A 21679-nucleotide genomic window follows, 5' to 3' on the forward strand; every position below is an offset into this window, starting at 1 on the left:
AATAATTTAAATTTATGAACATTATGTTTTTTTTCAGCTTATTATTTGGAAAATGCTCCCTCCTCTTGTATAATCCATATTCATAGCTTAGAAGTAAACATTGAAAACTAATGTGAGTGGAGAGAGTGTAGAGTCTGCCTAAGCTGTGACTGATCTTTCTAAGGAGCTCCAATGACATTCACATCAGACTGTGTGCACTGCTTTAACGGTCGAGGTTAAACTGCAAAACACTGCATCTACTGAACATACCAGTTACAGTAATTCCAAATTTTAACAGATTGGACTGTTCTAGTATTGCATCATCATAGCTAAAAGTTTATAAAATTTTGGGGTTTCACTACAAAGAATACAGAACAAAATTCTTGAAGAAAATTTACAACGGACTATTGAATTAACTCAGCAGGTCGGGTAGCGTCTGTGGAGGTAGAGGGATTGTCAATGTTTCAGGTCAAGACCTCCATCAGGACTCAATTGCAGAGTAGCTTGCCTGGTATTGGTTTTAACTGTGCTTTGCAAGTTCAGGTCACATACGGCTGACTGTGCAAGAGGTTTGACTACTTATTGGTCAAAACTGGTTTTATTCAACAGCTAAACTTAGTGCCTCATGACAGCATAGTAATCCACACCATGTAAATACTGAACAATATGAACCATGGTCGAGGAGGTCTTGTGCTTCAAGTGGCCTCACTCTCCCTGCTGCAGTGAAATAGGGAGGAAACAGCTTTTTGCTGCAAGCGAACTTGAAAACATATCACTTTGATCTCTTTACCTTTCATTCCGCCAGAGAAGCCACGCCAATTGGCAAATACCATCAGTGGGAGCCCTTCTCGATTCAGGTCCTTAATGGCTTGTGCAGTTTTGAAGGCAGAGTCAGGGAACCAAACTTGCCCGGCTTGCTGGATTATCTGTTCATGCATACCACAAACACATGCAGTAATTGATCAATAATTACATATTTAAATAAATGAGGAAATGGAAAAGTCATGAGAAAAGTGGAGAGGCTAGTAAGACTTTGATTATTATGGTATCTCTTATAACCTCAATGTGTTCCAAAGTACTTTACGGCCAATGAAATATAACTTAAGTGTAGCAACTGTTACAATGGAGCAAAACAGGATCCTAACTGAACAGTCTATAATGACTCACTCATCAGTTTTATTAACAAAAACATAACAAAGAGGCACAGATTTGTAATCCTGCATTACAAGTTCTTATGTCCAGGTGCTCCCTAATTTCTTCCTCTGGGGGGGGGGGGGGGAAGAACTGCTTTTATATCAGGTCTTTCAAAGCATGTGCTAATTTAACAAGAAAATAAGTTGTCTTTCTATCTTCTGATTGAGTTACATAGCAAATTTAAAACAGTAAGGTGTAACATGCTCTGTTTTGAGCTGGTGGGTGGAAAAATGGTGATATCATGAAATGGAAAGGAGCACGTCACCTGTATGGTAAAATAAGCTTGGCTATTTTTTTAAATCTTAAGAGATTGAAGCAGGAATGTGCTACCCAGCTCTTCAGGCTTGCTTCGCCATTAAACAAGATCATGGCTGGTCCACTATCTCTGTGCCAGGTAGATGGAATCTGGTTTGCATCATTTCTGAGGAGACTCTGAAGATCTCCACTTTTCCTTCCACGAAAGGTGCAGTAGTATTATCATCAGAAGCAACATTTCATGCCATTCCCAACATTTTCTCTATTCACAATCAATTTTATCTTAATAATGTCCCCTGGATAGCTTGAGCCACATCCTGAAGCACAATCAGTAACTCTGAATGGTCCTTTTCTGTTTGCATTTCTTTTTGGCTTCTGATGTGATTCAATTAATTTGCCAAGTCTGGTTATTACATAACTGTTACTGTGTCACTGAGCTACCTATAAATTAACTGCTGCCCTTCTTCCCATCACATTGCTTACTACTCTTCAAAATTGTTTTGGTGCATCGGGAGGCCATGAAACATTATTATATAAATGCAACATCCTTCACTGGAAATTTATGGTATAATGAGAATCAAAATCAGGTTTAATATGATCATCATAAGTCATGAAATTTGTTAACTTTGTGGCAGCAGTACAATGTGATATGTGAAAATATAGAAAAAACTGATTTACAGTAAGTATATATATGTATAAATATCAAATAGTTAAATTAAATAAGTAGTGCAAAAACAGAAAAAAAAATGTAGTGAGGTGTGTTCATGGTTTCAATGTCCAGTGGGAAGAAGCTGTTCCGGAATCGCTGACTGTGTGTTTTCTGGCTTCTGTGTCTCTTTCCTGACAGTAACAATGGGAAGAGGGCATGGTCTGGGTGGTGGGGGTCCTTAATGATGAACGGCACCTTTTTGAGGCCCTGCTCTTTGAAGATGTCTTGGATGCTGCACAGGCTACAGTCCATGACGGAGCTGACTAATTGTACAACTCTCTGCAGCTTACTTCGATCCTGTGCATTAGACACCCCCCCCCCCCCATACCATACAGTAATGCAACCAGTCAGAATGCTCTCCACAGTGATCTGTAGAAGTTAGAGTGTTTTGGGTGACATACCAAATCTCCTCAAACTCCTAATGAAATATAGCCACCGTCTTGCCTTCCTTACAGCTGTATTAATATTTTGGGACCAGATTAGGTCCTCAGAGATATTAGCACCCAGGAACTTGAAATTGGTCACTCTTTCCACTTCTGATCCCATTATGAGAATTGGTGTTTGTTCTCTCGTCTTACCCTCAGTCCTCAATGAGGATTGGCATGTGCTCCCTTATCTTACCCTTCCTGAAGTCCACAATCAGCTCTCTGGTCTCACTGATGTTGAGTGCAAGGTTGCTGCAGCAACACTACTTAACTAGCTCGTATATCTCACTCCTGTACGCCCTCTTGTCACCATCTGAGATTCTGCCTACAACGTTTGTATCATCAGCAAATTTATAGATGGCATTTGAGCTGTGCCTAGCCACACAGTTGTGGGTGTAGAGAGAGTAGAGCAGAAGGCCAAGCCCACATGCCTAATTCATCACTGGATTTTTGTGGAGAGTGGATACCACTAGGGTCATTGTGCATCCAGCACTCATGCAGTGGAGAGAATCAGCAGCTTTAAATTTCTTAAGCTTTGACATTATCAGATGACCTGTCCTGGGCCACACAACGATGCAGTTAGAAAGTAGGTGTGCCAGCATCTTTACTTTCTGAGGAGGTAAAGGCATGTCAGAAAGCACACTAGCAAATTTCTACAGCTGCACTTTGAAAGTACCCTGACTGGTTGCATCATTGGCTGGTACGACAATTCAAATCTGCAAGAATGCATGAAGCTGCAGAGATTAGTGGTCTCAGTCCAACATTCTCGTTCAGGATGAACACAGCTGAAACCCACAATCACAATCATGGGTAAGCAGCATCATTTTAAGATGTTTAAAAAAAGATCTATCGACACGCAGAATCAGTGGCTCCTGGATTGCAGACTCCCTTTTGGAAAAAGAAACTCTGAGTGCAGTTTCCTTTTTAGAAAAAGAAATCGAGGAAAATGTGCGGAGCTGCAAGTAAAACTGAAACGCAGAGGCTTTAGACCCTCACTCCCAACTATCCCTTTGGCGAATGTCTAGTCTCAGGAAAATTTAAGACCTCAGAGCAAGATTGGTATAACAGAGAGACACCGGGACTGCTGTGTACTCTGCTTTACAGAAACATGGCTACTCTCCGCCATTGTGGATGCAACATTGCAGCTTGATGGCTTCACCATTTACCATAAAGACAGGACAGCTCTGACAAAGGAGGTGGAGTATGCTTTATAATTAAATCAATGTGGTGCACATACTTAAGGTTCTTTCTCAGTCCTGCTGCCCTGCTCCTCTGGAACATCTAGCAGTCCAATGTCAACCTTTTAATCCACTGAGTGAGTTTTCCGCTATCATCCTAGTAGTGGTGTACATTCCACCTCAGGCCGGCATCAACCCGGCACCGGAGGAGCTAAGCAGGCATGAAACAGCACATCCTGATGCCTTCCCTGTCATTGTGGGGGTTTTCTTCAGCTTGAAGAAGTCACTGAACAACTACCACCAAGATACCACTTGTGGATCCTGAGAAGCTAACACACCTGACCACTGTTATAACACCATCAAGAATGCTTACTGTGCCATCTCACTTTGGAAAGTTCGATCACCCAGCTGTACTTCTACTCTCAGCATACAAGCAGAGACTAAAGACTGCAGCACCAGTGGTGAGGCCCAAGAAGGGGCGGTCAAGGGAGGCAGACCTGTTTTAAGTCAGTGGACTGGACAATATCCAGGGATTCATCTTCAAGTCTGAATGAATACACTACAGCTGTCACCGACTTCATCAAACTCTGTGTGGATAAATGTGTGCCTTTGAGAACATCCAAAAGAAAAGCTGTGGATGAACCAGGAGAGTCATCATCTGCTGAGAGCAAGACATCTGGCATTCAAAAATCGGTGATCCAGAACTATACAATATGTTCAGCACATACAAACAAGCTGGACGAACTCAGCAGGTCGGGCAGCATCCGTTGGAATGAGCAGTCAATGTTTTGGGCCGAGACCCTTCGTCAGGACTGAAGAAGGAGGGGGCAGGGGGAAAACCAATCAGAGGAAAGATCAAGGGGTGGGGGAAGGGAAGCCGGGAGGGGATAGGCCAGAGAGGTGAAGAAGGAATCTAAGGGGAAAGCACTATGGGTAGTAGAAGAAGGCAGAATCATGAGAGAGGTGATAGGCAGCTAGAAGAGGAGATAGAGTGAAAATGGGATGGAGGAAGAGAGAGGGAGGGAATTACCAGAAGTTGGAGAATTCGACGTCCATACCAAGGGGTTGGAGACTACCCAGGTGGTATATGAGGTGTTGCTCCTCCAACCTGAGTTTGGCCTCATCATGGCAGTAGAGGAGGCCATGAATGGACATATCCGAATGGGAACGTGAAGCAGAGTTGAAGTGGGTGGCAACCGGGAGATCCTGTCTGTTGTTGCGGAGGGAGCGGAGGTGCTTGTCGAAGCAGTCCCCCAAATTGCGTTGGATCTCGCCGATATAGAGGAGGCCACACCGGGAGCAGCAGATGCAATAGGTTACAATACGTTCAGGTTTGACCTACGGAAGGCTATCTTATGAACGAAAAAATGATTCCGATTGAGGTTAGAGACGAAGTTGGATGCAAGTCAGCACTGGCAGGGTTTGCAGGTCATTACTTCCTACAAAGCAATACCTAACATTATCTGCTTTACTGCCAGATGAATTCAATGCTTTTAATGCACACTTTAATAGGGCGAGTAAAACTATATCCATGTAAATCCCTGCAGCATCCAGTGACCCTGTGTTCTCTGTCTTGGAGGCCAACATCAGAACATCTTTCAAGACGGTGAACCCTCGCAAGGCATCAGGCCCTGATGGTGTTCCTGGTATGATTCAGAAAACCAGTGCCAACCAAGTGGTGGGAATATTCAAGGACATCTTCAATTTCTCACTGATGCAGTCGCAAGTTCCCACCTGCTTCATAAAGGCAACAATCATACCAGTGCTCAAGAAGAGCTGGGTGAACTGCCTCAACAACTATTGCCCAGTGACTCCCAAATCTACTGTGATGAAGTACTTTGAGAGGTATGGCTAGAATCAACTCCTGCTTAAGCAAGGATCTGAACCGGCTGCTATTTGTCTATCGCCACAATAGGTCTACAGTGGATGCAATCTGACTGGCTATCTACTTGGTTTTGGATCACCTGGGCAATAGTAATACCTACACAAGGCTGGTATTTATTAACTACAGTTCAGCATTCAACACAATCATACTCTTAGTTCTAATCATTAAGCTCCAAAAGCTGAGCCTCTGTACATCCCTCTGTGACTGGATCCTTGGTTTTCTCATCGGGAGACCAGTCCACAGATGGGAAATAACATCTCCTCCTCACTGACAATCAACACCGTTACTCCTCAAGGATGAGTGCTTAGCCCAATGCTTTGCACTCTCTCCATCCATGACTGTGTGGCTAAGCACAGTCCAAACAGCATCTTTAAGTTTGCCAACCACAACTATTGTTGGCAGAACTTCAGATAGTGACGAGGAGGCGCACAGGAGTGAGATAGATTAGCTGGTTGAGCGGTGTCGTAGCACCAACATTGCACGCTGCGTCAGTCAGCCTAAGAAATTGATAGTGAACTTCGGGAGGGGCAAGTCGAGGGAGCGCACACCAGTCCTCATCAAGGGATCAGAAGGGGAAAGAATGAGCAGTTTCAAGTTCCTGGGTGTCAACATCACTGAAGATCTATAATTACATATTGATGCATTTACTTCAGATGTACCGCAGAGAACAAACGTTTTAACTGGTTGCATCACGGTCTGGTACAAATCAGAAAAAATTGCAGTAATCTGCAAAACTCAGCCAACACAATCATGGCCAGCAGCCTCCCCAGCACTGGTTATCTTCAAAAGGGCAGCATCCATCACTAAGCACCCCTATCACCCAGGCTGTGCCTGCTTCTCATTGCTACCATCAAGGAGGAGGTCCAGGAGCCTGAAGGCACACTCGAATTTTCAGGAACAGCTTCTTCCACTTCACCATCAGATTTCTGAGTGGACAATGATCCCATGAATGCTTCCTCAGTATTATTCCCCCCTCTCTTTGCACTACTTAAATTTATTTTAAATTTTTTTTTACTGTAATTCATAGTTTTTATTACTATGCCTTGCATTGTGCTGTGCTGCAAGGCAACAAATTTCACGACATATGTCTGTGATATTAAACCTGGCTACTTTATTAGCTTCAGAAGGTACCTAAGGTGGATACTGAGTGTATTTTACTCCAAACCCTTATATTTTCAAGTTGTAATGAAGGATCATCAACATGAAATATTAACTCTGAATTTCTCTCTACAGTTTCTTTCCCAGCAGCTTATTTCTCATTTCCAGCATCTGCAATGCTCTTTTCACCACTCAGGTTCCAGATCAAATTTGGCAATGATCTGCAAAGCACTATCTTTCCAAACAGGCTCTGCCTCATTTACTAAAATGAGATATCTTGACACTTCTGATCTTTTTGCTCCATTTTTGCATCACCTCAACAATACAAAAACTATAATATGCCAGGATGTGAGAAAATGCTGTTAAAATGAGTTGACCTCGAGAACATCAGAAATTAGCAAGACCAACCTTTGCTTCTGAATCCAGGTTTGCAGGATCTGCTGGGATTGATAACTCTACAGTCCTGGTTTCCACAGCAACTACTCCTACAGGTATTCCACCCAACCTGAAATAGCAAAGAATCAATGGCTTCAGTTTCATTTGACATGTTTCTTAATGATAAAATTGCTCTATTGGTGAAAGATGTGCAGCAAATAACTTCCAAGTGCAGCTGTATAATGTTCTTAAATTAGATCATACATACATGAAGAAAGGATTTAAACTCTAGGTTACCCACACTAGATGTGATATAGAGATGGGAGACTTGTTCAAGATAATGATTTACAGCTGCAGAAACACTGATCCAATATCCCTCTGGCAAGGTTAACTTGTGTTGTTGGGAACAGGCTAAGTTAGAGTAGCAGGGAGTTAGATGTTAACATAAAATACTGAGCCACCAGAGTAGATGCGGGAAAAAAAAAACTGGAAGACAGCACCACAGAGTTATACAGTGATAGGCAGGATCTGATAGTGGTCGAGTAAACAGTGGCCTAAGATGAACTTGAAATGTATGCATGCATGTAACTATATAGGTTAATAAAACAAATCACATTCATAGTGATGTGAAGCATGAAATAAAGCATTTGGCCCACCTTATTCACACTAGACCCAGCACCTGATGAGAGATTTCAGTTTACCACATCAGAGACTGGGATGGGAAAAGTGTGCTGTCTGAAGGGTAGCATGAAAGCAAGGCCAACTACCAGCACAGAAAGCAAAGGACTATAACTACAAGGTGGTTTTGCAAAGGTGGTTAGAAGGGCTTACAGGACCGTTCTTCTTTTAGGCGGATATTAATGAACAGAACTTGGGTAACCAGGGTAAAATTCCATTGTGGCATGCAAGAGTCAAACTGAGCTCTTTCTTCTTTAAATGAACCACTGTTGTGATCTGAATTGGTCGGAGCAATAGATACAACAATAGCTTTCAAATGAGTGTGAATTAATCTGCAAGGTTGCTCCCATCATATATTAATAGAGAAGAGTAAAACTATTTAGATAGATCTTTCAAAATAATGACACAGAGTTGATGTATCAAATGGTGGCTTGGTGCTAGATTATTTACTAATTTTATTAAGTCCTTTCATAAAATTGGACAAAAATAAAACAACACACAAAATGCTGGAGTAACTCAGCAGGTCACACAACATCTATGGAAATGAATAAACAGTCAACGTTTCAGGCCCGAGACTCTTCTTCACAACATTCACTCTTAAAATATGCCACACTGATACAAGTAATATTTCATTTACAGCAAGGTACCCATTTGTTACTCAACAGTGTTACTTTCAGATGAGAAATTGTTTTGACGGTCAGCATTCACGTTGGGTCCTTTCCCAAAGTGAAAGGATGAATTTGTATTTATTTAGTGGATTCAAACCAAGAACACATCTGCAAGATAGAAACAGACAGCAAGCACTAAAAGGAAAAATGTTAATGTTACGTTATTCCAGAGAAAATTTACAAGGATGTTGACAGGACTTGAGGGCCTAAGTTATATGGATAGGTTATAACTTTTTCCCGCTGGAGCGTAGGAGAATGAGGGGAGAGATGATAGGAGTATACATAATTATGAGGGGTACAAATAGGGTAAATGCAAGCAGGCTTTGTCCACTGAGATTATGTGTGACTGGAAATAGAGGTCATGGGCTAAAGGTGGAATGTCTCGGGGGAACATGAGGGGAAACTTAACTCAGATGATGATGAGAGCATGGCACAAGGTGCCAGTGGAAGTGGTGGATGCAGGTTTGATTTCAACATTTAAGGTACATGGATGGGAGGGACGTGGTCTGGGTGCAGCTCAATGTGGCTAGCTTGGCATGGACTAGATGGACTGAAGGGCCTGTTTCTGTGTTCAATGACTTCAGGTGAATAAAATGGGAATGAACAGGCTAAAGAACAAGAGCAAGAGTGATAGCAGTCACAAGAGGAAAGAGATGAGGGGAGCACCGATTTCCAACAGTGCTCAAGGCTTCGTTACTGAAACCACATGGAGTGGCCCGCGGTATTGTCCGTTCAATTTAGGTCTCCTTAAAAGAGTCAATTTTGATGTGAGCAGGAAATGTCTGCCAATTAGACCTTATAATATATACCCTGACACAGCATTCGCTTGTAATTAGCTGCAGATTATTTATTGGCATTACAACCAGGTGGTGCCCTTGCGTGAAAGTCATCCACCAAAGCATGAAACGGATGAACAGGCAGTTTGCAGACCAACCAAAAAATAAATATCAACCTGCGCTCACAACCCCACATGAAATGTGGGTGAATGAAATGCTTCCAAAAAGAATATATACAAGGATCTTGTGGGGAGTAAAATTACTCTCAGTTAAGCTGCTCACTTTGCTCATAGGGCTGAGCCAGTCACAACACACTAGTAAATCCATCCATCATAAAGCAAGTTTCAAGAGAAGCAGACTCACAGATCCTGCACCACCCATTGACTGCAGCAGTGATGTTTCTGACTTTGGTTATGCTGCACAATGTTAAAACTGCACTGTAGAGTAATAGAGGAAAGCAAGATGCAATCGGAATTGCCTCCTTTACCGTTCTTGTATTTCAACAAAAATGGAATCTTTTTTATTTTGAGCCAATGATTGGGTACAGAGGATGTAGTTACTAGTAAGATGTTCAGCAGCGGGAAAAAAAATCACTGCTGAAATTTGCTCAGATTGCTAAGCACATCAATTCTAATCTGCATTTCATTTCAAATGAACATCTTGACTTGATAAAAGTTGTTCAAGCCAAAACTTTTGCAGATTACTGCATCATGGGCAGTTTTGTTCTGAAGTTACTTTAAAAGTAAGTTTCATGCTTGATTATCAGATGAGCACCAGTGATGTTCCTTACAAAGTCAAAGACCAAATACAACACAGACGTGAAGCAAGCTGAAAGACTGAGGGTTAATTAAATCAGCAAGCACAGATGTACTTTTATCTCCATTTAGAGCCAGGTCCCTTATAAATAAAAATGGAAATCACTGATGTATCTATTTCTTTCTGAAGAAAGTTATGTTCAACTTTTATCAAATGTGAATTGGATTGTGCTCAAGTACAGTGCTTGATCCTTGTCTGCATATTAATGTAACGCACTGTAAGGTTTCACTGCTAATGTAATGGCTGCTCCGAAATGTTCCACTGCTAAGGTAATGGTTTCTCTATAGCAGCAATGTTTGGGTTAAGACTACAGATAACAGGGCAATGAGTGGCACGTTGTTCTTTCTTGTGGGTCTGGGAGCAGGGATTTTGTGATCTTTTGTTGGCGAGAGATGGAGAGAGAAGATGCGAATGGAAAGAGTTGGCAGACTGCCGGTGTGAGGGTCTGACAGTCAGCGATGCTCGGAGGGAGGTCGATGGGTCCGGACGGACGATTCCTTGCGCTCCAATGTACATTTTAGGCTGTTTCATTAAAATGGGCCCCTTTTCTTTTTGTTTTCTTTACTAACCCTATAGTCAGATTAAGATCTAAAAAGTTCAATCGTTGAATTGCATACAGTGTACTGTCTGATATTTTGCGGTTCGGATTTGTAACCGGGCAACACGTAACGTAGCATCCACACAAACGAGATTTCTCAGTTTGGCTAGGCCAGAGGCTGCCATACCCAAGACAGACGCATACTGGCTGAACCTCAGGGTTACTTTAAAAAAAAGGGGGATTGTGTAATATCTGATTCACAAGGATATCATTGGAATTGAGAGATTATAACCATCAAGAAAAGCTGAACAGACTGGATTCTCTTCTCCAGAACGACTGATGGCTGACCTAATATATCTTAGCATGAGTAGCTATACAGGAAATGTTTTAGCTTTTGAAGGAGACAAAAACGAGGTACAATAAATTGTCACCAATAATCTCATAAACAATACAGGAGCAACTTCTTCACTGAGACTGGTGAGACTGTGTAATCCACTTCTCACAGAACAGCCAAGAAAGCTAGACAAACAGATGTAGAGGAGAAAGAAACATGACATAAAGTCATAGTTAAAGAAAAAGAAGGCTGAAGGAGAATAAACATCGGTGTAGACCGGCAAGGCCAAGCAGCTCTGCATAACTTAATTTTATACCACAATGTGCACCAGGGTACTGCACAGACTGGAAGTACAATGGCAAGATCCTGCTTGTATTGGGAAATCTACCCCACAGTGTAAGAGGAAAAAATTTCACAGCACCAGTAGTGATAACATTACAGCAGGATTTCTACACAACAACAATCTGCAATAGAGAGTGCACAAAGCAACTTAATAGAGCAGAAAAATGAAGGTCATTACAGATGACAGCCCACACGAGCCAAGATGGGGAGAAAAGAACAATTAATACAACAAAAGTGACTCCATAACAATGTAGTGAGTCACCACATCGTTCAATATTCATGTGCACCAATATGCCGAAAATGGATCAGGAAGTAACCACCTACACATGAATCTTAAATTTACAAAGAAAATATGTGAAGACTAAAAAAAATTGTGGACTGAAATTAAAACTTCTTTCAAGTTCCTGTCGATGCATGAATAGTTGAGCCTGCGGCTGCCGGGTTGTTTCCTGTGTGACAAGAGCCTCACGTTTCAGTGTCAATGGAGAGTTCATGGATGCACCTCAGGGTCCTAACTAAACGCTGCAAGTTCATCACTTAGCTATTCTTACACAGTGTATTCACTCCTATTTGTACAAATGACAGGCCATTCTATAGCAACAGGGCATCCCAAAACAAATCCAAAATGATCCTGCGAAGAGAACATAAAGGTTCTGCCAATTGTTTCAAAAGAATGCCCCGCACCAAACAATGCCACCATACAGTGAGGAATGAATTCGTTAAACATACAAGAACAGATTTATTAAAGCTCACAAAGGAGTAAATTAATTATTATTCCATGGAAATTTAGGCAGATCATATTTGCTGCTGAATTGGGTGAATCTTCCACAGTTTGATGATTATTTAATGGTTCTCATTTGCTCACTGAAGGTAGGTACCAAATTCTAACAGAATCACACAATACAGGAAAAGACCATTCAGCCCAACCTGCCCCATCTGTATTAAATCTCATCACCCAATCCTTGGCCTTCCACATCTAAGCAATCTAGGCAGCTCTTAAATACTGTCAGCTTCAACCACTCTCTCAGGCAGGCCATTCCAGACAGTTAGCACTCTCAGAGTGGAGGGGATCCCCTCTAAATCTCTTTCCCCTTTTATTAAACCTACATTCTTCTAGTTTTATCTATCTCCAATAAGGGGAAAAATTCTATACCCATCATAATCTTATATATTTCAATCACGTCTCCACTTAACCACTTCCATTTTAGAGAGAGAGACCGAGATTATCCAGTCTCTCCTCATAACTGAACTGCTCCATCCCAGGCTATATATCATGACAAATCGCCTCAGCACCCTCTATAACACTAACACACTGTACACAACATCCTTGTACAGCATGGTGCCCAGAACTGCCAACTATTCCAGCTGAGGTCTGATCAAAATTTTATTAAGGTTGGCCATTATGTCACTAGCTCTATATTCGATAACTTGTCTAACATGTAGCTTCCTAAACACTGTCTGCATTATCATATTCTGGGATCTAGAGACCTGGCTCTACAAGGTCCCTCAATACTCCTTAAACAGGCCACTTGGCCCACCTAGTCCATGCCAACCTAGTTTCTGAACTATTCGAAAGTACCTTCACCAGACTATAGCCCTCTGTACTTCTCCTGAACTTGCACCTACCACCTCTGCTGGCTGAATTGGATGTGGATCCAGGAGGTAAAAAAATCAGTAATTGCATGTATGACAGGAACAATGATGGGAATTGTTAGTTGTGTGGAAGTAGCCTTAGACTGCAAAGAGATATCCAAGTGTTGGTGAAATAAACTGGGAAATAATAGTTGGGAGTTTAATTTGTAGAGCTCATTTTAACAACACTTTGCTATCTCTCCTTGCGGTTCAGATGGGCAAAGGATCTGTTTCTGTTTAGTGTTCTATGACTCCATACGGTAAGTCATCTGCATGTATTACAAATGGTGACATTTAAGAGGCATTTAGACAAACACATGAGCAGGCAAGAAATAAAGGGATATAGACCATGTACTTACTGGCTGATGGAATGAGTTTAGATTGGCATCATGATTAGTGGAACCATGGCCGGTGAAACGGCCAGTTTCCTGCACTGTACATTCTAAGACACCAGTAGTCATTCATTGAGCTGAACTAGCTGGACTCAGTTGGTATATTGGAGTGATGTTAGGATTTGGTCCCCCCTCCCAAAAAAAAACATACACACACACACACTTAACAGAAAATAAAGTGTCAAATTCTCCTGGTTCCTTAATGAAAATCTACATGCTGATCCAATCTTGGCCTCCACTCTACTGCTTATTCTCCTCAACCTTCTATTCCCCAATAATGCAAAAATCTATTTCTCTCAGTATGAATATATTCAACATCTCAGTATTAGTCATACCAGCTTAATGACCCTTGTATCCCACATGCTGGCAGTTCTCTCCCTGCTTACTTTATCTTGCTGTTCAGCACCCAACATTGCCCATTCAGCAACTACTTATGTGAACTTTATATCCTCACTAACTTCATGACCTGGCACTGGAACTGACAGCAAAGTAGCAAAAAAAAAGGAATGTTTTTCAAAACCTTCACATTCTATTTTGGAGATGCATTGGTAACTCAAAATGCTCCCAAATGGGGATTTGCTGTCTGTATTTCCTGAGACTTCTGTCCTACTGTTCTATTGTATTTTTAATACAAATTCAATCCATTCACAGTACAAACATCAACACAGGTTTACAGAATGCACCGCTCATTACTAACCTTGGGATAAAAACCTGCTATAATACCAGTTTAAATCAGCAACATAATCTTTAAAATCTCAGTATCCGAGTTTCCAGAAATATTCATCAACTTGCCATTAGCAAAGTTTACATCTGTTTTTAAAATTTTCATTATTCCAAACTTACTGACTTGGATATGGAAATAGCAGGAATTACTATTTATCCAAATCATTTGAAAGCAATGACAAAACAGGTCTGGATCAGGTCTGTGCTCGCCAGCGAGTAAACTATCATTGTACAAAACAGAATAAAAGCTCTAATCTTGCAGCTCCAATGAGCTCACTAATGTGTCCACCTCTTTACTAGTTAATCTTTTCACACAACATTTGGCTTGCTACTACTGAACCCCACAGAGGCAAATAGGTGCTTTGGGCACTATCTAAATTTTACAATGCATTTAAGATTGGCTTTGCTCCCTTAAACCACTGCCAAAACAAAAACACACTTCTCTTCGAAGAAAGACATTTAAGTGCTCTAAGCTCTTTTGTTTCTCTTGCTATTCTGCACGTTTGCTGGTGCCTCATTTATACACAAAACCACTCAAGCATTTTAGACTGCCGTGTCATTGAAAACATCTGAGTAATTGCCATCATTTCATCATGACAAACAAAAGGACATCCATTTAACTGTCCCTTGAAGAGTGTCAACGAAGAGAGGCAAGAAATGAATCGGATAAAATTAGGATGGCTGCGTGAGTTGGGGAGGGTGGGGGGGGGGGAAGGGTGGTAAAAATTGGTGGGATTGCAAGTAAGTAGTCCATTTAGTAAGAGAAGCTGGGGAAAAGCGGAAGAGAAGAGTCCTACTGTGTCAGCAACCATTTATTATACAATGCTTTCATGGACAATAGTCCTATTTTGGGACACAGGACAGAGTTATGTATTGCCTTCATTAGAATGAGGTCCACATACCCAGGTGCTTGAGTCAGCCTGTGCCGTCAAAAACTGTTCCAGAAAGGGAAAGTGCTTGCCATTATGCTCCAAGTTGCAAATGACCAAATCCAATGAAGAGCAACATGGAATGACTCGCTTCAACAATGAAAATCTAACACTCTCTTTCAGATTTGAACGACAGTTGCACAATTCCAATAGTTTTCAAGTTTATTTATGAATTTCATCATTTTCATCCCCCCCTTTTGCTTTTCTACAGTTGCCTGTTCGCTTCAAGTACTCTTAGATAGGGACAGCAATGCAACATTAAATCAATGGATGCGTACACCACATTTGCGTCTGCCATTTTAGCACAGCAAGGGAGTGTCGATTATGTCGAAAGGAGAGAAAGCTAAGCCTTAATGGAAGTGTTCAAAATAATGAGCCGGATCATGCTCTACTAAGCACAAGATCTCACAAGGCCCCAGAAACCTTGAGCAACCTTATAGGTCTAAGCACTCCAGGTCTCATTGCAAGTATTCTGTAGCAGTGCATTTTGTGAGTAGTGACTAGGCCTCTACATAGGCCAACTGGAGGATGTGCTATCCCTAATGTCCTTATGACAGCTCAGGCATAGCTGGAAACAGTCGAATAATTAAAAAAATAACCAACATTACCAAAATAAAAGAAGAATTTAATATATATTTGAAATAAATTAGAGGCAATAATATCAAATAAATCACAAGACATTTAACCTGTACTTAACCTTTTCAATCTAGTGGCCTCATCTATGTTACAAATGCCAATTGACGTGAAGCTGAGGGGCCAGATTGAAAGAGCATCCTGCCCCTCAGCTAGCAAGACTAATCAGTTCATCTGATCTCAGTGGTCAGATGAAAGGGCATCTGACCCCAACTTACATGCTGCAATACACAGGCACGTCTGTCAAAGAGGGCATCGTCATCTCAACGCTCATTCCCACCCAAGGGTGGGGGTTTGTTGGCAGCTCTCTTCCCTTCTAGACTTTCAACCCAATGAGAGAATTTGGTAAATTAGATGGGAAGAAGCTATTCCAAATGCTTTAGGCTAAGCAGATAATTGACAAAAAAAAGCTACAGGAGTGGAGCGTAAATGAGCTTTCTTTAAAAAAAATCAACAAATAAATTACAGTCAGGCTGAAAAACTGGAGAAAGCTGATTCATTAATTATCAAAAAGAAGTTGAAACTTCAATTTAAAAGGCAGAGATAGTAAAACAACAAAGAAAAGGTGGGAGTATCATTAATTGGCATATCTTTTGGGGTACTACCACTGACTATGAGATAAATAGCCCCTTTTTGACCTGTATGAATACTATGTTATAAAAAAAAACTGGGGAAATAGTGGGCAATGGAATATAATTTGTTCTAGTAATTTGTGTTTTTCTTTTATTTTCACTTGGCACCTGAATGGAGAAACTTCAACTTTCACATCAGATAAGCAGCACAGAGAAAGCTGCTGCTGGCCACCATGGGAGGCTGCTTATGAGAGATTTAATGGATTCTGTTAACCAAAAGGAGTGGCAGGCTCTGGAAAGTGCTAAACAATTGCTCTGAGAGAAAGGGCAAACAGATTATCTACATTCCCTCCTCACCTCACCACATGTATTGTTTCCCTCATAGATGAAATTAATTTATTTATGCTAGGTGATTGCTTAAACAGAGCTCACTTCCAACATAAGAAATGTTGAATTGCTGAAACATAGGATGGAAGTCATACACGTTCAGCCCATATGAAATGAATTTGAGAAGGCACAGTCCAGCTCTCGTGAGAATATACCTCAAAACCTCTGCTCAACTGTTGAAAGCTGCTTAAAAAAAAGTTCCGAAATGGATAAATTGACAAAAGAGTATATCATAGATACAAGGATGGCTTTTTGAAATTTGGGAAAGAGCTTCATTTCACATTTTCATTAGCGTCTTATAAGCTGATGTTGCAAGAGCTGGGATTTAATAAAGTACTGCCAGAACTCAAAAGGGTATGGATAACTTCTGGCATTCTCCAGGATTCCAATACAACATTACATTCCTTTTACAGTTTTCAAGCACACCAATTCAAGTTGTTGAAAGCAGGTTCACAACATCTGATCTTACTTACCAGAATATCCCTCTACTCTAGGCAAACAGGTTTCCTCATGTACTTATGCAATAGCAAACATATCCCTTGATAACGTGGGCTCAAGACTTACACTCATTCAATTTTACATGAGGGCAGAAGGAAAGGGATTAATTTGCCCATATGGGTCCTACCAATATTATCACATTGACCAATCTTGCTGGGGAGCACTCTGTGTGGGGTGGGATAGGAGTGGAGGAAATGGAAAGGTTAAATAATTAAATAACTGATAAAGGAGTATCTTATAAAATACCTGGCTCTTCCTACCACCACTGTCTGTGCCCAGGGTTGCATGATTTCCGTGAAGGATCCATTGTCAAAGAAGCCACTTTGCCATTGTCCTTTTTGTGCTGCAGGGATAAAGAAAGCTATAATTTTGTTCAATTTTTATTTCTATTTACTTAAGCATAAGACTGTGTCTCTATCAAGTTTCATTCAAGAACCATTGCCTAGTCTTGAAAGTAACCTGATGATCACCAGCTGGATCCTACCAAACCTCATCTTCCAACAAGTTCAGTATTTCTTAGAACACACACACATGCACAATGTCCCAATTTGGATGGAACATTCAGAACATCTTTATAATTACACACTTTGCCCCATGAGTGGAGCTTCTTTGTAGCCATTTTACAGACACAGAAGTTTAACTACAATTCTTCTATTAATTTTCTAGCTAACTGAAATTTGGGCAAAAAATTTGACAGGGCTTGAAGGAAATAGTTCAGTAAATTAGTAGTTTTCGTGGAAAGAAACAACACAAAGCACAAAAAAGCAATTTAAACCCGAGAGGTTTAGATAAGCAATCGTGTTGGCTTAATCACTTCAGCAAGTGTTTTAATCAAAAGTCAAACTGTAATTACCATATTGTTAGTCTACTTCTCAATCCATGTGACTTTGACCCTACAGTATAATGTTACCATCAATCCTGAAATTATCTTGAAGTCAGGTGTCGTTGACTGCCTTTTACATTCCAAACCTGTGTTTGTTGTCAATATGAAGAATATCGCACTGCCATCTTCTGTAATAAATTACTTTAACTTTTAACCTATGAGAGATCTGAAGTAACTTATCACTAGGAATCATCTGCTCTTTAAACCTCTCACTAAATTAGGAGCTGGAGTCACTAGAAACACTGCTGGTGCAGCATTCTAGAGACAATCACAATTACCTCAATACAAGACAATGAATACTCAAACAAGTGTTTTTTTTGGTGAAACTAGACCATGTCTTTCTCTTGGTAATTAATTCTTTTAACACACAGATGGAACATGCATCCATCAAGCCTCTTGAAACATCCGATGCATCTCATAAATAACACATCAGTTTGATAACACTGCTGGTGTGTGGAACACTTAAGTCACCTCACATATACCAAAATTCTACAAACAAGACAACTGACAAGTTAGTCTACTCATCAGGAACTCAACGTTGGCTAGTTTTTTTTTGTAGCATTTACTGAAGGAAGCAACTGCATGCTCCCTCGTGGCTACTGCTCTACCTAGTAGCAGTTATATCAAGGTAATTTATTGTTTATGAGATGCACACTCTTTAGAGCCTTGAATTAAGTACCCTCACAGAGTCCACAGAAGTAGACCTTAGATAAATATTGATCCCTATAAACTCATCTTTGACTGGTAATACTAAAGACATAATATATTGTATAATGTCTGCGTGATCTCAACTGTTTCTAAAACTTGATCACATTAACTTTGGTTAGACAACTGAAGGTTGTTCAGTATTAGAGACAGAGTTGTACAGCACAGAAGTGGATTCCTTGTCCAAGCATATCCATTCTTGTCCATCTACAATAATTGCATTTGCCCACATTAGGTCCCCGCCCATCAATGCCTTGCTTATTCAAGTGCCATCTAAAGGCTTCTTAAACATAGTTATAATCTGATTCCACCACTTCCTTTGGCAGAAGGTCCCAGACATCAACCGCTATCTGGATAAAAATCTTTCCCTTTAGATCCCCTTTAAAACTCTTTCCTCTCACTGTAAACCATCTATGCCTCTTATAATTTTATATTTCTCTATCATGTCACACTGTAGCTTCCTTTTTTTTTAAGGGAAAACAAGTCCCGTCTTTCCAATCTCCACCCATAAATTAGCCCTCCAATTCAGGCAAAGCCTGGTAAATCCCCTCTGCACCCTCTCCAGTGCGTTAACGTCCTTCCTATGATGTGGCCAACTATATTTCATGTATTGTTACGAATGTGCCACAACTCTGAGGGGCCGAAGGGTACAAAGTCGCCCCTTCCTTTTTGAGAACCGCAAGATCGCTATTAATTCGGGTCTGGGACCCAGGAAATGAGAGAGAGATGTCCAGAATCCACAAGGTTTGGAATGTGTCCTGGCCTCAGCGAAAACAAAGCCACTGATAATGGCCATTGTCTCTTGGAGACGGAATTGTGTATTGAGTACTGTACTATTCATTGAAGCCCCTCAGGGGATGACCAGAGTGGGCTGGTTGAGGGATTGCATCATCCCAACCTGACTGACATCTGAGACCCCGTGAGTAAGAATAAAAGAGGGTCTGGGGAACAACCCCTTTAGACGCACCAGGAGAAACGCTGGAAATCCCGTGACAGCGTTTTATAGCAAAAAGCCGGTGGGGGGCTCTTGTGCGTCCTTCCCCTGCCTGGGATTGACGGGCTCACCACGGGAGAACGGCTTAGCTAAAGGAGAGGCCACAAGTGAACGGCCACACCAACGAGACTCTGACGGATCGAAATCATAAAAGGAAAGCCGACAAGTTTCTCAAAATCTCTCTCTCTGTCCAACTATTGCAAACCCAGTGGTCCCCAAAGGCTGCAGCCTGCATGAACTGAGTGACTTTTATAGTTCCATCCGACAATACATTATCCCCTAGACGATAGTGCTTATTTCTTATTGATTATTATTATACCCGCACTTTTAGATTTAGTATTGACGATGTATATTATCTGTATATCTGCATTAATATTACTTTTGTGTATTTTTACTAATAAATACTGTTAAAAAATTGTATCATCAGGCTTCAATGGACCTCTCTATCTTTGCTGGTAAGTGACCCAGTTACGGGGTACGTAATAGTGTAGTCTAATCAGTATTTTGTGAACTTGCAACATCACCTCCCAAGTTTTATAGTCTACGCCCAGCCCTATGAAAGCAAGCAAACTACGTACCTCAGAGACAAAAGAGACTGCAAATACTCAAATCCGGAGCAATGAAAAATCTGCTGGACTAATCAGGGTTTTGGCCCAAATGACAAATACTTCCTCCTATAGATGCTGTTCGACACATTTAGTATCTCCATCAGATTTTTTGTTAAACTATATACTTTCTCATCACCTTATCAACCTGTGTTAACACTTGTAGAAAAATATGGATTTGAATACCTAAGTTCATCCTGTTTGTCAAGGAAGCTAAAAGCTTATGTGCTTGCTTACCAGAGGGAAAGCTAAACCCATTATATAACACAAATGCAAAAATATTATCAAAACACCCCAGTTGACAGATGGGAGACTACTATCAAAATGTGAATTTAATTTGCACAAATAGGTAGAAATTTGAAACCAGTACTAAGGTGCAAGTGTAACTAATGTGGTCCTCTAAAGGATAGTAAAATAGTTTGTGGTTTTTTGCTTCTGATACAACACTGTCTTGCCGTCATGAATAACGCTTAATGAAGTAAAATATCTCAACTGCTTCACAGGAACATTATCAAACAACACAAGCCAGGCACTGTTTGGGCAGGTGAAGAATACAGCGGTCAAACAGCCAAGTTCTTAAATCGCACCTAGAGTGCAAAGTGAATTGTGAGGGATGTGATAGAACCTACACTGCTGGCAGCTGAAGGATTTGCTGCTAGTGGTGGATATTTAAACTCTGGAATGATCTGGAAGTCATAACCATTGGTGTAGTCACAGGGCTGGGGAAATAACTGAGGAGAGCGAGAAAATGAAAGCAATGGTGAGAATTTAAAAATTTAATAACTGGAAGCCAATGCAGATAAGGTTTGTAGGTGACTAGGGGTTCGTGTGAGTGAGGAGTTGAGCATTCGAGATTTGTGTGATGTCAAAATTGTTCAGAGTTAAAGGCTAGGAATATTTCAAAGGTTTCAAAAGGTACATTTAATGTCAGAGAAATGTATACAATATGCATCCTTCACAACCATCTATGAAAACAGAGTACTCCAAAGAATGAATGACAGTTAAATGTCATTTATGTATGTTGCAATTATCAAGTCCAGAAGTATACAAGGCAAAGATGAGGACTTCAACTCAATTTAAGTTGAGGTACTCAAGTATGAGAGCTAGGTGCACAGATTTTAGTCAAATGGTTATGGTTGGAGGCTTTGATGGTGAAGGTGGGCACAGCAGTTTAACACTGTTCAGTCCCACTCCTCACTTTAACGTTAGACACAGAAGTTGACCATATAATGGCATGGACATGGGGCCTGAACTTCAATTAATAAATGGAATTGATCATATCAACTTCAGTTCTCTTAAAAAAATATTCTTTCTGTCTTTGCACTATATTGAATCTATTCAATATACATATATGCACTGTAACTGATTTACAGTTTTTTTCTTCTTTCTAATCATCACGTAGTGCATTGAACTGCTGCTGCTAAGTCAACAAATGTCACGACACGTGCTGGTGATAATAAACCTGATTCTGATTCA

The 21679-nt window shown here is 40.8% G+C and overlaps 2 protein-coding genes across 2 annotated transcripts in view; one reads left to right on the top strand and one right to left on the bottom strand.

Annotated features, from left to right (window-relative positions):
- aatf (apoptosis antagonizing transcription factor) overlaps window positions 1-21679 on the top strand; it is a 177325-nt gene that overhangs the window by 155253 nt on the left and 393 nt on the right. The gene's annotated exons all lie outside the window — the stretch shown is intronic.
- Window positions 1-21679, bottom strand: part of acaca (acetyl-CoA carboxylase alpha) — a 286714-nt gene that overhangs the window by 48585 nt on the left and 216450 nt on the right. Inside the window, exons 47-49 of the mRNA XM_059973293.1 lie at window positions 17263-17359; window positions 7132-7228; window positions 770-905 (exon numbers count right to left, since the gene is read on the bottom strand). Of these exons, the coding sequence (XP_059829276.1) occupies window positions 770-905; window positions 7132-7228; window positions 17263-17359 (330 nt within the window). The remainder of the gene's footprint in view (window positions 1-769; window positions 906-7131; window positions 7229-17262; window positions 17360-21679) is intronic.

The sequence above is a fragment of the Hypanus sabinus genome, chromosome 6 (genome assembly GCF_030144855.1).
Source record: "Hypanus sabinus isolate sHypSab1 chromosome 6, sHypSab1.hap1, whole genome shotgun sequence".
NCBI classification, from domain to species: Eukaryota; Metazoa; Chordata; class Chondrichthyes; order Myliobatiformes; family Dasyatidae; genus Hypanus; species Hypanus sabinus.